The sequence below is a fragment of the Aptenodytes patagonicus genome, chromosome 1 (assembly GCF_965638725.1).
Source record: "Aptenodytes patagonicus chromosome 1, bAptPat1.pri.cur, whole genome shotgun sequence".
Classification (NCBI taxonomy): domain Eukaryota; kingdom Metazoa; phylum Chordata; class Aves; order Sphenisciformes; family Spheniscidae; genus Aptenodytes; species Aptenodytes patagonicus.
In genome coordinates this window covers 218172272-218190631 of record NC_134949.1, presented here as the reverse complement: position 1 = coordinate 218190631, position 18360 = coordinate 218172272, and the positions used below count along the sequence as shown (strand labels likewise).

General features: G+C 40.0%; 1 protein-coding gene across 2 annotated transcripts in view; it reads right to left on the bottom strand.

Annotated features, from left to right (window-relative positions):
* The window catches only part of NOX4 (NADPH oxidase 4), a 119427-nt gene that overhangs the window by 92168 nt on the left and 8899 nt on the right, over positions 1 to 18360 (bottom strand). For both annotated transcript variants that reach the window (XM_076328335.1, XM_076328336.1), the window contains exons 3-8: positions 12457 to 12567; positions 11353 to 11437; positions 10605 to 10702; positions 8651 to 8678; positions 5475 to 5547; positions 895 to 975 (exon numbers count right to left, since the gene is read on the bottom strand). In XM_076328335.1, coding sequence (XP_076184450.1) covers positions 895 to 975; positions 5475 to 5547; positions 8651 to 8678; positions 10605 to 10702; positions 11353 to 11437; positions 12457 to 12567 — 476 coding nt within the window. The remainder of the gene's footprint in view (positions 1 to 894; positions 976 to 5474; positions 5548 to 8650; positions 8679 to 10604; positions 10703 to 11352; positions 11438 to 12456; positions 12568 to 18360) is intronic.

Sequence of the window (18360 nt, the reverse complement as noted above, 5' to 3'; positions counted from 1 at the left end):
CAGAGAACTGGAATTATGTCCAGGAGTTTCAATTGTTTTGAACTCATTATTTCAATTCACCAGATCTCAAGCTGCGTTTGTTTTGTTCAGCAACATATTCCTACTGTGATCTTGCTAGGCCTAATTACTTTTCACTGTTTACTTTAAGCAGTGGTGCTGAGTATCGCACAGACATTCCAGCACCCCATGTTTCAGTAGATGTTTGATGACATGGAGAAATAAACCTCGTTCAAATACACCTTCCCTTCCCTATACCAATCTCTGCACCTACATCCACAAAGGAAACTTCAGAGACATTAATGGACCAGATTTTCACACAGCATAACTTGTGGAAGCTGCTCTACCTTGCGGTACAGCTGGACTTGTTTGTGCCAGATACAGACCTGATCATCAGCCTCATGGCACATGAACACTGGTCTGATGTTTGTGAAAACAAGAAGAAAAACTAGTAAATTTTGTATCAGAGCAATGAGAAAGAGATAATTAGGGAGAGGTCGCTCCTTCCCTCTCCTTAGGAGTCAAAACGGAAGGTAGAGAGGAAAGAGAAAAGGATGAGCAACTTTGCTTCACATTCTCCTCTCAGCAGCCAGGTAAGAGGGGGCAGAAAAGAAACAATAATGTTTTCTTTATTTCCCACTAGAAACTGGTATCATGGACAAGGAATAAACTTGAAAGTGAAGAAGTTTGTGCTAGCTGGTTGTAGTAACACACAATTCTCCAAGCTACAATCTGAACTTTATTTAAACAATAACCTGTTGAAAAACTGAAGAGCATAGTATCTTGTCAAGAAGTTGGCCCACTGTGCACAAGCGAGCTCGGGAAAGGCAGTAATCAAGGGAACTGCTCTTTCTGGTTGTGCTTCAGGAAAAGGGACAGTATTTTCCATTTACTTACCCAGAAACATGTAGCATCAGCAGCATATAGAAGACAAAGAAAAGGTTGTGTGTATACCAGAAGATGTCATAGTTTGAAACCCTGAAAAGAATAAACCATGGTTCAATGCTGTTTCACTCAGATGGAATCACTGCTAATTAAAAGCAGATCTGTGCACATAGGACATCATTATACACCACGTAGTCATGTAGAATAGTCAAAGCCCAGTATGTATTCCTACAGGCACACTGTACTTGCAAGCAATTAAGTGTTGAGAAGAACAGGTGACTGGCACAGAAGTAAAAAGCTGAGAAAGAGAAATGAAGGACATAGAAGTACAGAGCCAGCTGAAGAACTGTTCCTAAATTAGGAGACTTCACTGCTTTCATAGGTCCTACTTAGTCCCTATCAGATCCTTATAGCTAGAATAGTTCTTCAGTCTCCAGGCTCAAAACTCAACCTCTTTACAGTGAGTGCCTCCTTGCGTTCTCCCTGCCCCAATACAGGGCTGTGGTGTTTAATCTGTCACTACTGGTACAACCTACAAACAGGTACCAGAGACAGCAGCAGAAGGGCTGGTGGGAAAGGTAAAAGAAACTTGTGAGGATATGGAGTGGAAGGAGACACAGGAGGAAAGGGAACTAGAGCAAGGAGGCAACAAGAGGACAGGCAGGAGAATTTTGAGGGCAGGAGGCCACATACGTTGGGGCTCTAGGATCGATGGTCTTGGGAGGAACAAGAAGAACGTTACCACTGTGGGGATCAGGAGAGGTGAAGGGGAAAGAAGACTTCCTTTCATCAGTAATTTGTTAGGTAATGTAAAAAGAACCAAGACCAAAGAAAATACCCATCTGGAAGTGTTTTCTGTTAAGCCTGTTTGTTTTTTTTATTGAGTAAAATAGTCACCAAAAAACAACAACCACCAAATGGTTAAGAAAATACTCTACTTCATAGCACACAAACACACCTCTCACACTACACAGCATGGTAGGAGAGTCCTTTCCAAAACCAAAAAACCTACCCCCATTCATAAGCCAAAACAATTATTAACTAAAAAACAACCTTAACTCTGAGAACATAGTTTAAGAAGCTACTCCTCCAACATAGCTAACTTTTTTCAGAATTTTTTCTGCTCCTATGGCCTTTTACATAAACAGCTAACTACCCTTGCTTCAATACATCTGAAACACACACGGCATTTGTTTCTGTCAATACAGGACTTACTTGTTTTCTTTCTCAAGACAGAAAAAATAATTTTGATAATCTGAGGGCCACCAAAATAAAACCCAAGCAAGGGCAGTTCTAAGGAACCCAGCAACAGCAAGGGGCTCTGAACCCCCCCCTTCACTCTGCCATCCTTCCCCCATTCAGCACCACGCTAACACTTTTTCCTCCTTGAGGCTGCTCAAACCATTTCTAACTACCCCCATCTCCTGGTAGGCGTTTCCATGCAGTCACTCATCAGTATCTGTAAGGAGTTGTGAGAGTGAACATCAGTAAGATGAAAGTAAAGGATGATGGTGTGGGGAGTGGAAGCACAATGAGAAGGCACAAAGAGAATACAATTTACCCCCAGACCCAAAACAGGTCTTGGAGCTCTGGTTTAATTTGGTATCTTGCTACAATACCAAAAGCTGCACACTGAATTATTTTTTACTGGATCTTGAGCACTTTTTTCAGAATGCACCAATTTTTCAAAATTTCAGTGATGGAAAGTCAATCGCAGCTTCTGACGTGTTGTTTTCAACAGCTAAATATTATTACTGATTAAAATTGCCGTACACTTCTCTGAATATGTCTAAATGTCAGCTTCCAGCCAGTTGCGCATTTCATTTTTCTTTCAGCATTCCTGCAGATACCTCTACTATAAAATCCTGGTTCCTCACATGTATCAAGTTCCACTAAATGTAATCAAGTCCTCTCAACTTCACTTCCTTAAACTAAAAGGATGGAAATCCTTGAATCTCTTACCACAAAGCATATTTTTCAACATTTTAATAATTATATATTTCTTACTTGTATCCTTCTTAAACTGTGTCCTACAGATACATACACTACTCTAATACACTCAATAATCTTCCTACTTCTCCATATATATTTTTATAGTTCTTCAGAACATTTATTACTTTCTTTACCTTCTTCTTAGGGCTTAAAATAGACATTATTCACAGAATGAATGCATTTCTTAGGAACTCAAAAGTCCTGAAAATTTGAGATCAAGTTGAATATTTAATTTTGGCTAATCTACTTTAGAATTTTGCAGGTGAAGACCTGCAAGAGTTAACTTACCAAGAAATCTAAGGGGAGTTTGCCATGCTTTAAAGGGACACAGTAAGCAGCACAGTTTTGGAAAACTATTTTTAACACTCTTAGTTTTGAAAAGGAAGCTATATGTGGTAGTTTAGAAGAAGAAATTGAAGACTGGAATATTTGGTTACAAAAAGAGATGGCATCGGAGCAGCTTATATTTTAATGTTCCTTTAAATATATGATTTCCAAAGTCACTAGTAATTGTGTTCAATGGAAATACTCTTGAACAACATCCATATGAAAGTTAGCAAAAATGTCAAAGTTTATTCACAGGATTTATTGTATTTTCTACTAACGTCATAACCCTTCCAACAAACAACTACTGAACAAAAAATGTTGGTCTAATACTCAGGTATGACACGGCAAAAATTTAGAAAATTTTTCAGACAATACTCACTTTCCCCCTTTAAAACATTAGCAGCTAATTCAATCCTCCTAATACTTATTCACACCGTTTGCTGACCAAGTAAAGGTGCGAAAATAGCAGGATAGTCACGCATAGAAAAATTTCAGGAAGAACATATGAAGGAAGAAATGATTAAAGAGGTCAGTGTGCAAGAGCGGATTAGGGCTGAAATCCAAAAGGGTGCAACAGTCTCTGAAATACTTTTTAAAAAGCCCAGTTTCTGATAGGCAGTGAACATTTACAATTAATTTTCCTAAGACTATAGCGTGAGTTTAGCCATCATAAGGCGTGTGAGAATCCACAGGCAAAGAGATTGAAAAGGGACAGAAAGATGCACATGGAAGTTTGTTTCCTTACGAAAACACTATAAAGACAAGCTTGAGCCATATGCCTGAGGGAGAAGCCAGGATAAAATTTCTAAATAAGAATTATCGCTAGGCTTTGATTCTGCTGGCTAGATGGCAGAAAGGCGGGAAAGCACTTGCACTTACAGTAATTGAAGAAGGAAATAACAAGCATGTCACTTGGAAAGATGGAAACCTTTGCTGCATGAACCCCAAAATTATTATTTCCAAGAATATGTTTGCAACTACATATATTTTCCTAAGTTTCTCAATCATTAATAAATGCTGTTCTTTTTTTTCTAATTTATCACAGCCTTGGAGAAAACAGGACTTTGTTCTGGCTCACTGCTGCAGAGTGAAGTAATTGTTTTATTTTTCCATCTTCCCAAAACTGGCTTTCTTTTGCAAGCAGAGCCATCTGTGTGGACTATGTAACGTGCAGCCATGTCTGACATCTTGTGCAGCAGTCCTACCCTGCACTTCTGTAGCCTACGGTTCCTCACAAAGGTCTCAAACCTGAAAGTATCTTTGTCTACAAAAAGTGCACAAGGATTTGCTGAACTACCTTCCTGAATCAGCACCTGATAACATTGCTACTCAGGAAAGACAGATTAGTTCAACAAAGTTCAAAACCACGTAACTAGCTCATATCAGTGGAGCACCATTAATGTTTGAAGCTATGGAATTAAAATATCCTTCAGTGTTTGCTGAATTGAGATGATGTATTTACATAATCAGTCTTTGAATTCACCAGAGACTGCTATAAAAATGAAGGGTTCTTTTATATGCTTCAGTTGCAGAATCCAAGCCTTAAAAAGGCTACAACGTTGGGCTAGATCCTCCAAGGTACCAGTGACTCAAATGTACTATAATATGTGTTCAATAATGTTGGTGCAGAAAGTGAACCCACTGGAGGACCAAACCTTTAGAAATCCCAGCAGCTATTCTGAGCCAATACTGCATTGCTGTTTCAAAGTTATAATCGACATTAAAAAGAATGTATCTGACAACCAGAAGCAGAGCTTTAAAAAAAGCAACATTCTACTTAAGTAGCACAATTCTGTTTTGGTTTGCTTCGTTGCTGGTTTTTTTGGTTGCTGTTTTTTTACAGTTTGTTGTTACAATTAATTGGTGAAAATAATTAAGATAAAGATATCATCTTATTTTACTTCCAGTGGACTTAATTTGTGCATTGGACAGAACCTTCCATATGCTTAGTTTACTGCCTTCCTGTACAAACAGGAAAAAAGAACTATTTGAATTTTTAAAGGTCTAGATTTTTAACTGAGCACATTCCTCAAACAATATTTTTCCCTGAAGGCAATTTAATCAGGTTTTGTAATTTTTTGAATACAAAATTCACTGTGCTAATTTACCTGCAAGCTAGTAAAAAAAAAATAGGGCAAGAAAAGTGGTATTTTTAACACTCATTTAAATACTTCTTGCCTCGTATTGCATTTACTCTTCATTCTCTCTAATCAGTATGAGAATATGATTACTCAAATGGCATTTTTAAGCATAATGATCAGATCATGTCTTACCTGATGGCATACGTAGAAGCTGTACACATTAGGAATAATACTAACACCATAATGACTCCAGTCAGACCTGGAACTAAAACAGACATAAGATAACTGACATTTGAACTGTGAAGAGGTATACTTGTCTCCTATGACCTTTTAAGAAAGTGGAAGTTATTAAATATACAAATCATGATTCAATCAAACTCTTGCATGTATTTATCTCTTGAGGACAATTCATGTATCAAACTAGATAGGAAGGAAGAGCTGTTGTGTTATTTCCCACCTTCCCAGAGAAAACTGCCCTTTTCCTTGCATTTCACCATGCATCACTTATTTCCTATTAGTCTTTGCTCCTGTAATCATTTCCTCACGACATTTGTCTCTAAGCAGGTAACCAAGAACAAATCCTGTCTGTTTATTTGTAAGACTGACTGTACAAGTTTCCGTATCTCTTTTTTATTCCAAACCCTAAACTCTGTTGAACACGACAATTAAAAACCTGGTCAGGGACAGAATTCCAAGCAAATCAATTTCTATGCAAGCTGTCACTACAATTGTTTGCCAACCCATTTCATCCTGGAATGAAAAAGAGCCTGAAATTACTCTCCGTGGCATTGTATCATGCTTGAAATTGTTGCCCGTAGAGCAAGGTCTGTAAGAGCGATCTACAGCCAGCATTTGAGAAGGAAAGGTTAAAAACATTAAGGATTGGACTCATCTGCTCAAATGCAGACTCGTATCAGAACTAGTCTATCCTCGGCTCTTTTTTAAGTCAAAGGAGAGAAACAAGTATTTCTACAGCATGATTCATCTCATCCTAAAGTAGAATCCTGCCCATAAAGTACAGTAAACCATCAGCCTAAAGATAGATTAGAAAAATCCCAACCAAAGTTATCACTTTTTCTGAGAAAAATCCCAACCAAAGTTACCACATTTTCTGAGCACCTTATCTTCAAAATTGCCATCCCAGGAATTAAGAATCTGAATTAAGAATTAAGAACCTAAAATCCATGAAGCATTACATCAAAACCTTTTACTTCTCTAAGAATGATAGTTTTTAAGCATGGTCTCTGGTCACGTGTTTGGGTTTAAACAAAGTCAGGCCAATCACCAAGCACAAAGCTAAGTAAGTGCTGTTTTAGTGTCAGAATACAAGCGTCTCAACCAGCTTTCATGGATGTAAATAGCAAAACCACAGATTTTAATGGTCCAGGATCTTTTACAGGATCACATCCTAATGATAAGAACAAGCTAATTTTTTTAATAATTGATTGTGATTTTAGACTCTTTAGCAATAAGGAGACAATTTCAAATCTTTTTATAAACTTCTCAATATCCACTTGTTGAAAAGTCTGATACCCAAAATCTGATACAGCCCAATTCACTCCTCAGTTTTACAAACTGTAGGAAAAACCCTGGTCCTACAATCAATGGAAGTTTTGTCATGGACTGCATAAGAAACATAATTTCACCCCTTCATGGAAAGGTTACAATTGAAAGGAGTTGCAATAGAAAATGTGCATTCTTTCTGTTGCTTCCTTCTTCATTTCTTCTTTCTTAATCTAATTTGATATGCAGTGCGCAATCAATCTCCCCTCTGACACAAATACTTCCAATGCAATTGCAGTACAGCACTCGATCCAGCTTCCTACATTGTCACTCAGCTTTTACATCCAGTCCTTCAATTCTCTTCTCCATCAAACTGCAAACTTGAAATCACTTACAACCTTGCCCCAACTCATCAGTGCATTTTTAGTGTTTCCTCTCCTCCCTGTCCCTGTCTCTCTTTTCCTCCACTAACTATAATCTTGAATACTTGTTCCTCCCAGAGCTAGCCTCACACCCTTAAGCAAGGAGGTTCTTTCCTGGACTGATCTGAGAAGCCATCACACTGTAAATCCTTCCAACTCCTTATTCCTTCTCTTCACTGTGTTAAAAAAACCAGCCAATAAATCTAGTTCTGAACTGTTTGGGAAGAAACCATTTTTTTACATATTTGTACAGCTCCCAGTGCAGTAAAATCTTGGTCCTTGTCTGGGCACTCCCACAGCACAAATAATAAATGTTAATTACCAGTTGTTAGGATGGGGAGTGATCTGAGTAGTTTTAAATTTAAGAGGACTTGGAATCACTGCTTTTTCCAACAATGTGCTCAAACTTTTGAAAATGCAGTATTTTCCTGGCTATCAGAGGGTAAAAGGAGTTCCACCTTGCAGGTCCTCTGCTCAACTAGAGACGTCTCAAGGTGTCCCCAGAAGCTGTGCAATATTTGATGAGGCCTCTACACTCATTCTCACCCCAAGTCCTCCTTTATCTAAGATACTAAATATAATACTAGCTGCTTGTTCTGATTCTCTCTCCCCATCTTTAACTCCCTCCTCTGTGAGTCACCTTCTTTCAAGCCTCCACCACTGATTCACTAACTACACCAGTTCTCCAACCTCTACTCTCAACTGACCTAAACCTTGCTTAGGGTTTTTGGAAAGCCCTTTCCCACAGGCTGCCAAATCTCATAAAAGTATTGGGATTAACAGGTCTAGAACCCCATTTATTGCTGTCCAGATTGATTCCTTTGGACCTTGCCCTAAATGCTACCAAGTTAGGACTTTTTGCATTTGATCTAAATAAGAGTGAAAGAGAGATGACTTCAGAAAGGACCTTTTCCTGCTTATGAAGCACTACAGCTCAGGTTTGTGCCTACCCCTCCATACCCAAACATTGCTCTCTTCTAAATTCCTGCACCAAAAATGTCTTTGCTTATTTATTCTTTATGACTGCTGAAGCCTGATTCCCATGTAACAGTTTAGATGGCTCTGAAGTCAAACCACCCCTTAAATAAACCAGCTGAAGCAAGAAGACTGCTTTTTTGTTGTGTTTCTTTTTCTAGAAATTGGATCATTTAGGAATTTGGTTTTAATATTATGCAGAATCTCTGTTTGAAACTGATGATTTTCCACTGACTCATCTGTACAACAGCTTTGAAGATGCTGCTCATCCTACTGCAGGGCTTATGTAACTCCTCCCTCCTGACTATTGGATAAGCAAACCCAGGTTATATTAACACAAATAACACATCTCAACCTAGCTGAGATACAACAAATGGAGCATGCAAAAACACAGGATCAAAATGTTTTGTCTGGAGAGTGATGGTGAGAAGCAGCAAACTTCCTCATTCAGTTTTGCAACAGACTTACCAGTAGCAAAAAGCAGTTTCCTCGGGTCCTGAAAAACAGACAGGCCAAAAAAAAAAGTCAACATATGTGATTTTATATCCATATGAATAATGTAATAAGTAGCTCATAAAGCTCACATGATCGATGGCATAAGCAATCCCTAAATCTGGATGCAGGAATGGATTTGGTATTTGGTAGCAGTTTACACTGACTGCAATTCAACATAAACTAAACCTTTAGCCTTTGCATTCCCCCAGTGAAGACAGTTCTGATCTGTTATGAAAAATTAGGATCCAGATAATTTTACAAATAATTATTTTTTGAAAGCCTAACTTTACTCAGTTACCTCATACCTTTGGGAGGACAGAGGGGAGCAGAAGAGAGATTTTGAATTTAAATGGAAGACCAGCGGCGAGCATTTTACTGTCAGTTACATCACCAAGAGATTTGCAGTGGACTCCAGTGAAGCAGGACTGAACACAAAGGACCTGACAATACAAGGCCAGATGTTCCTGTGTCCTTCACCACATGTGAAAGGAAGAGGGAATATGTCAACCCCACAGGAAACTGCCTCACTCCCCCTGAGTCCTGCACCTCATGAGGTTTTGTCTTCACTGCGGAGAAAGACTTTTTTTTAAAAACTTGCAGTAAAATGCAGTGAGGGGAGGTAAGCAGTTTTCATACAGACCTTGTCCACATCCAGATGTGCGCACCCATGTGCAGAAGATGACAGTAGCATCCAGACTGCCCACCACAGTTAAAAAACAGGTTTAAGTGGAATCCAAGCTCAAAGGTTCAAGAGCTACTAGAGTACCTATAATCCAGGATGTTTTGGTCCTAGAGTTACTAAAAACTTAACTCCATTTTCTATTGCAAAATTCCTGAGGCTGCTTAGTACAGGCTGCCATGCACACCCTGGCACGTTCTTGCCTGAGGCAAGCTCCTGCTAATGTTCCTGATGAGGCTAAGTCTATTAGACCACTCCTAACACATGCAGACACTCCAGACACATGCAGTTCAATCCAGAACCTCAGCACAATAGTTGGTGTTGGCAAGTCTGTCTGCCATAGAATAGCTCGGTGATTAGATCATTCACCCAGGGAGTGGCCAAGACCTTGGTTGTTGGTCCTTATGAGCCTGGGCTGAGTCAAGCTCTCCTTTTCCAGGAAAGGATGCAGCTGGGATAGGGTCATTCTAAATCTTTCCTAATGAAGCTGGTAGAAAAGAAATGCAGACTTGAGACTGTAATGAATATAAACAAGAGAGAACTTGATTGTAGCCCAAAGAAGAAGGAGTCCTGGATTCTGGTCTTACTCCTAAAATCTGCAAATATCTCTCCAGAGCCAAATGCACAAGCAAGCACCTGGAGGAGGGACTAGGACTCTGGTATGCCTTCAAGAGATCTGCACCACAGTCAGAGAAGTCATGCAAACCAAGTATTTCGTAAGTGGAAATCAGCTTCCATCCCAGTTCATGCAGATAACCAATTCCACTCTTAGCATATATACTCCAGTTCCCACTGCAGTTTAAAAATGCAAAATGAGTCTCAAATCTCACTATCCTCAAATCCCCAGTATATGTCACATAGCACTATATTCTAAGTAGTGCAAATGCAGAATGTTTTTTCCTGAACAGCAGCAGAAGTGTCTCAACCAGGCCCACCCAAGGAACAGAGAGAAGCAGAAGAAGAGAAGCAGGAGAACAGGGTGCAAGGTCAAAGGACTTGATGACAGCATTCTCCACCTCATAATCCAATACAACTGAATCCTACTGGCTTAAACAAAAAGTGCTTAATACATGCTTTGTCCAGAGAAAGAAGTAAAATCCACAGCAATGCACATGATGGTGAGTTTTCAGTGCACAAAACAGCAGCACTGTATAGATCATAGGATCACACAACGGAATGGAATATACAAATAATCATATATTTAAATTATATACTTAAAAGCAAAATATTAAAGGACAGCTGGCTCACCTCACCACGATAGTTCGCTGCGTTTAGTGCCAGAAAGTCTTCGTTGTAGTTCTCAGAGAAGTTAAGAGCGTTCACCAGATGAGCAGCAACATGTAAGACTAAAAAAAACAAAGAAAAGCTGAGATCTGTAAACAAGAGGTAGATGTTGCCCTGAAGTAAAGAAAAGTGGTTACCCAGATGCCAAGCTATAATCATATCACCTGCATGAGATGCATCAGGGACTAAGGAATTCTTTTTCTAAAGTAAATGAGGTTACAGATATTCATGGCAGAAAGCTGTACGTATTTTAAGATTTTTTAACACTACAGCAATCATTTCCGTACTGCAGTGCTTCAGCTGGGAGACAACATTCAAAGGTGTCCACCCAAGAATATTTCTTCTTCACAGAACTGGGTATATGTCTCTGCTGCTCCCTCTTCTGCAGATAAGCCTGCAGCACCCTGCTTCTTCACTCAGATTCCTTTAGGCACAATGGAGGGTCACTTGTAATGGCAGATTTTGACTTGATCTCATATACCTGTCCTTTTAGAAACTGGAATTTTAAGGAAAGGCTCAGCATTAGAATGTAAGCCATGTGTTTAAAGGAAAAATAAACCAAACCCCACACACATCTGAGAAAGCATTCACAATTTAAGGCAGGGAAGCACAGAGCAAGACTACCCCCAAATGTACTGTACAAGAAAAACCACAAAGTACTGCTTCAATGTGTTTCCCAAACAAGCTGCTGCTCAGCACAGTAAGGTCTCACCTGAAAAGATGCATATTGTAACACCACACGTCACATGGAAAGTTTTACTTTTATCTAGCAGCCTTCTGGTTTTCCTGCTGGCAACCTAATAAGAGAAGAATTCAAGCAATCTCTCTTCTAAAACAAAGCAAAGAAAAAAAATACTAACAGCAACTGAGGTGATCTAATAGCAACTTCAGCTTTTACTAGGTTTAACTCCCTTGCAAGCACAGTACCTAAATTTAAAAACCACAGGATTATGTCAATGAGCCAATTTTGATGCCTTAATGAAGAAATTACAGTTGGATCTGTATTACATAGATGTCAAGAGCACATAAAGTAATGTCCCTTCTGGCCTTAAAATTTAGGAATTCCAGCACTAATTGTTGTAGGCGTAACCGACTCTTTAGTGAGCAGGATCAGAGGGAAAGGTATATTTGCATATACATATGCATCTGTAGGCATCAAATCTTATAGGTACTGTCACAAGATGAACAGAACTCATAGGTTCAATTTGCAACCATCTAGAAAACACAGACATTCCTCAAAAGCATTACCTTTATTTCTGTAAAAGCAACTGGTGAATCACAAACAAGCTAAAATACTGTTTACTGAATACTGGTACAGAAAACAAACCCTCTTAGCTTTGCCAGAACTTTTTTTTTTTCTCCCATGATAACGAATATATCAGGTTGGGTATCTTTATTTAAAGTTCTATCATCTCCAGTAGGACACTTGTGGTCATGCAGAGACAAAGTTCTTTTTGCTCTGTTGAATTCTACCAAGAAGCAGTAGAGAGGACACAGACATCTTTTATATTAGAGTTGGAAAAGAAGGAGGAGACTTTGTCTGGTTACAGTTCCACAGCAATTCCCTGTCCTTCAAAAATGCGTTGAAGAAACCTTCCTTACAAGTCCAATCAAACCAGACAAACCAGACAATGCCAGCCAAGGCATTGTCTTCAAAGGAGTCGTGAAGCTAGGCTGAATGTCTGATACTTGCACCATGCAGGCACATACTGTATAATAAACAGGAATATAACAGATTTTTTCCTATTATTTTTACACTAAACAGAGACCAGGGCCCTCTTCTTCTCAACTGCTGCATTCTGAGGACAGTACCTACCTTCTGAGATCCTCGCAGGAAGGCCAAGAGAACACGGCACATTGGTAGAAGGACCAGGCAGCAGTTGACATTGAGGACAGATGCTGAAGCTCTGCTAACACACAATCCTAGCTGAACAAATATAGCAAGAGTTAGATTACAGGGAGAAAAGACACTTTAATGGTTCAGGTGTCAGTATTCAACCTCCTTTTCTTTGCTGTGAAACTGAACAGTTCCCATGCTCTCTTGACTCATCAGAATAGTGGAGTTTCATGATGTTTTACATGTACTGAAAAAAACACAGTACACACAGCATGCTATCCTGTTTTCCAAGGGAAACAGCTCTCACCTTTGCATCAAAAAATTACTCAAAATTAATTTTGTCAGCAATAATGTCAGCAAATGACAACTTGCTACTGAAAGAACCAATATCCTCATCAGTGCTCAAAGTCACATGGAACAAAACATGTCTGAGACAACAATAAGCATCCACCAAGAAACTACCTGAAAGCTTCAACAGACATAATTAAATAAGAAAGAGGGATAAATACTATGAGGACGCTAGACAGCCACTTAAGCAAAGTGTAATGATTTTCTGGTAAACAAGCCAGAAAAAGATGTAAAAAACCCCATTGATTCAATTAAACTGAAATGATAATATTGTTTCAAGGACTGTTACGGAATTGTCACAGAACTCCTCATCCATTCACACTATGCAGTGCCATATTTGGACCTAAAGAAAGTAGGTTTTCTTCATTTTAACTACTCCGTAGCTGGGAACTGTAATGAAATCTAATTTCACTAATGCTTTCACTGGTATATTTGGAACTTACATAATTAGAACAAAAACACTTGTCAAATAAATGAACAAAGCACACATTAATGCCATAACCCTGTATTTTTTAATCTTATTATAGTCTCTCATTCATTTATGATTTTTAAAAAGGTTAGCAAAATGCCATTGTTCTCCTAGTTATTAGGTTGAATTACCATTTTACTAGCTTATATAAAAGATGCTTTTAGACTGTCAACAGATTTCTGGAAGGGTATTTCTTACAATGTTCTCTAAACCCCAAGTTTTTCAACTCCTGAAGAAATTAATAAAAATCTATTCTAATATTATAACTCAAATACTGCAGATGTATGTGAATGATTTGAACAGGTACCAATTATCTAATAAAAATTACTAAAGATTTATTACTTTTTCAAAAAGAAACTGCATGTCAAAAAAAGAACATTTGTTATTTCTCAGTCAAAAAAAATTTCATCAGTGAAACATTTATTATATTCATATATTTCTTATCAAGAAGAAGAAACAAAATTGGAGAGAAACAAAGGTTTTATTTATTTGGAAATTTTTTTTTTACAAAAAATATTAGAAAAGCCTTGTCATTTCAAAATTTGTAATTGCTATTAGTTGTTTTTTACAGACTGATCTACATGTCACAGAATTGGATGAATATATAAACTAGTAAAAATAAAGTAAACAAAATAACTGGACTTCAGCACATCTAGCAAGATCACAAGCACGACGGCATGACAGGAGCTTCTCAGTACCATAAAACATCAAAACTGCCTGCTCTCAGTTAGTAATACCCATGTACCCCACCTTTGCTGCAGTACATCTGGGCACAAAACCAGTAGACAAACAGAAGGTAAAGATGTTCAATCTACCTGAAGCATCAAGCTCTCCACCTAAATCCCATTTCTGTTCTGGCTACTTCACATTACTTACTTAGACCTGAGTGCTAGGGACCTCCTCACCAGACATTACCAGCTTCCACAGAACAAAGCAGTCATAAGGGCACCTCCTCTCAAAAGTTGCCCATGAGAAGTAGGAGCAATTACTCCACAAAATGTGCTCTACCTTGTTCTCTACCATTCTCTGTAAATGTGGGATCCCTGGCAACGTCCCGGGAGCAGATCTCACAAAAGTTACAGAGAGGGACACTTACAACAGAGACATCTCTAACCTACTGAATTGTAGAAAATAAGACTAGAATGAACCACATCACTTAGTTCTTTCCCACTCTCCAGACCTCCTCCACTATTTCTTCCAATACAGTTAGTCCTTTTTTTTCTTCCCTTGCTTTGATTTCATCCGTTACTTCACACTCTGTTCACATCCACAATGAGAGATTATTCTTGCTACTTTTCCCTCACAAGTCATGTTCTTCAGGCTTTAGATCGTCCTCTCCCTCCCCGCTCTGGACTCTCCCAACTGGTCCAGAGCCCAAGTGCAATGACTACAACCAAGCACCAGCTACAATGGCCACAAACTCAGCAACTGAGCTGAGATTTTACTGAATGTTGATGTCACCTTCCACTTCAAAGTATGATTAAAAAAATGTGAACAACCACAATAAATATTTCTCTATCTTTGCCCACAGTAGCTTAAAGTGACTTTAGAACTTCATAAATATTTTTTGACTATCAGATAAAATGGCAATATCCTTGAAATGATTGGACTTAATGGCAAATAAAATGTCTCTATAATGTGCCGTTTGCATATACAAGACTGTCTCTATCTTCATTAATTATTATTCCTCTAAAGGGAAGCTAAAAATGAGCTATACGCCTCATAAAAGCAATAACTTCAAAAACATGGTCATTAAACACATATAAGCATTTTTATTAGAGCTTGCTGATGTGCTACAGTATTTCAGTGATTAAATGAGCATGATTTGAAAAACCCAAGAATTATGTAGAACTAACGTTATGCAAAACTCAGAAGTAAACTGAATCATTTCTGTAGCTCTTAACTAACACCCAAAAGCTAAAAAAGCTGCAATACAATTAATAAGTAAAGCAATTCGAAAATTGTAATCATTTCTATTATACGACCTATATGATACATCATTAGTTTCTCCAGAATTTATATTGTCTTTGAGTTTAAACATAAACCAGGCATGGTATCAGTTATCCAAGACTTCCTTTATCAGGCACAACTATTCTTCTTACAAAACTTCAACAAAACAGTCTAGTTAGGAATAGTCTAGAATAGAGTTAATTCTACACCGTATAGTATTAAATAAATTAAATAATTTATTGTAAGAAGGAAGTAAAATGCCAAGCAATTTAACTGGTACAAAAAATATGCATCAGCTATGATGAGTAGAAAAAGCTACCCTACTAGAATCATAGAATCATAGAACGGTTTGGGTTGGAAGGGACCTTAAAGATCATCTAGTTCCAACCCCCCTGCCGTGGGCAGGGACACCTTCCACTAGACCAGGTTGCTCAAACTAACCTTCCTTTGTGTTTTTCCATGCCACTGTTTAACAAATGGCAAATATTCATTCCTAATGCAATTACTACAGGGATCTTGTTAGGTCGTGCAGAGAAGAACGGAGAAAGGCAAAAGCCCAGCTAGAACGCAATCTGGCCGCTGTCGTTAGAGACAACAAAAAAAGTTTTTACAAATATATTAATGACAAGAAGAGAGCCAAGGAGAATCTCCATCCTTTATTGGATGCGGGGGGGAACATTGTCACTGAGGATGAGGAAAAGGCTGAGGTACTCAATGCCTTCTTTGCCTCAGTCTTTAACAGGCAGACCAGTTATCCTCAGGGTACTCGGCCCCCCGAGCTGGAAGACGGGGACGGCGAGCAGGATGAACCCCCCGTAATCCAGGAGGAAGCAGTCAATGACCTGCTACGCCACCTGGACACTCACAAGTCTATGGGGCCGGATGGGATCCACCCGAGAGTGCTGAGGGAGCTGGCAGAGGAGCTCGCCAAGCCGCTCTCCATCATTTATCAGCAGTCCTGGTTAACGGGGGAGGTCCCGGACGACTGGAGGCTTGCCAATGTGACGCCCATCCACAAGAAGGGCCGGAAGGAGGATCCGGGGAACTACAGGCCTGTCAGCCTGACCTCGGTGCCGGGGAAGATTATGGAGCGGCTCATCTTGAGGGCGCTCACAAGGCATGAGTGGGACAACCAGGGGATCCGGCCTAGCCAGCACGGATTCATGAGAGGCAGGTCCTGCTTGACCAACCTGATCTCCTTCTATGACCAGGTGACCCGCCTAGTGGATGAGGGAAAGGCTGTGGATGTGGTCTACCTGGACTTCAGCAAGGCCTTTGACACTGTCTCCCACAGCATTCTCCTCGAGAAGCTGGCGGCTCACGGCTTAGACAGGTGGACTCTGCGCTGGGTCAAAAACTGGCTGGACGGCCGGGCCCAGAGAGTTGTGGTGAATGGAGTTCAATCCAGTTGGCAGCCGGTCACGAGCGGTGTTCCCCAGGGCTCAGTACTGGGGCCGGTCTTGTTTAATATCTTTATTGATGATCTGGATGAGGGGATTGAGTGCACCCTCAGTAAGTTTGCAGACGACACCAAGCTGGGCGGGAGTGTTGATGTGCTCGAGGGTAGGAAGGCTCTGCAGAGGGTCCTGGACAGGCTGGATCGATGGGCCGAGGCCAACTGTATGAGGTTCAACAAGGCCAAGTGTCGGGTCCTGCACTTCAGCCACAACAACCCCATGCAGCGCTACAGGCTTGGGGAAGAGGGGCTGGAAAGCTGTCCAGCAGAGAAGGACCTGGGGGTGTTGGTCGACAGCCGGCTGAACATGAGCCGGCAGTGTGCCCAGGCGGCCAAGAAGGCCAATGGCATCCTGGCCTGGATCAGAAATAGTGTGGCCAGCAGGAGTAGGGAAGTGATCGTGCCCCTGTACTCGGCCCTGGTGAGGCCGCACCTCGAATCCTGTGTTCAGTTTTGGGCCCCTCACTCCAAGAAGGACGTTGAGGTGCTGGAGCGTGTCCAGAGAAGGGCAACGAGGCTGGTGAGGGGTCTGGAGAAGAATTCTTCTGAGGAGCGGCTGAGGGAACTGGGGTTGTTCAGCCTGGAGAAAAGGAGGCTGAGGGGAGACCTCATCGCTCTCTACAACTACCTGAAAGGAGGTTGTAGCGAGGTGGGTGTCGGTCTCTTCTCCCAAGTAACAAGCGATAGGACGAGAGGAAATGGCCTCAAGTTGCGGCAGGGGAGGTTTAGATTGGATGTAAGGAAAAATTTCTTTACTGAAAGAGTGGTGAAACATTGGACCAGGCTGCCCAGGGAAGTGGTTGAGTCCCCATCCCTGGAGGTATTTAAAAGACGTGTAGATGAGGCGCTTAGGGGCATGGTTTAGTGGGCATGGTGGTGTTGGGTTGACGGTTGGACTCGATGATCTTAGAGGTCTTTTCCAACCTCAATGATTCTATGATTCTATGATTCTATGACTTCTTCAAATATGCAGTGCACTTCTAGGAAAGTGTGATTCAAATATTTTCACCAATGGTTCATTTAAGGTTTTATTCTGAAGAAATAAAGTTGGGCAATGTTTTCTGCAACAAGCCCATGACCAATCTGAAAACAATGGTAAAGTAATACATTTAGCAATGCTTAGAATCACAATTCATGCAAGACCCAGAAGAATAACAGAGTACTAAGTTTGCTCTTAACATATATCCAAAGGCTAAAAATATCCCCATGAAACTAATTTTTTCCAAATGGTTTCCAAGTGGTCTTTCTTGACTTCCTTTGCATTGCCTGGGTGGCACAGTAACAAATTATCATAGTGCATTGTTGGATTTTTAAACAATAGTAGAATAAAAGATGATTTTTGCTCCAAGGCAACTCACTGGTTCTAGAAGGGAATATATATCCTTATTAAGTAGCTAAGAAATGAGAGAAATATAATCCTCTTTCCTTACCTAAGGTTACCGTTGTCATAAGAAAAAAAAAAAAGTGTTATTTCATGTTAGTAGCGTGTGAAATTTCTGTAGGATCAAAAAGAGAGAAAAAAACACTCTCAAAAATCTCTGCTGGACACTCTCTTTTATCCACCTTTGCTGGTATCAAATCCAAGCATTTGATAACCTCCTTCTGTACTCTGCCTACCCAGTACCACACATGCTGTTATTCCATTTCACGGGGGGCACAA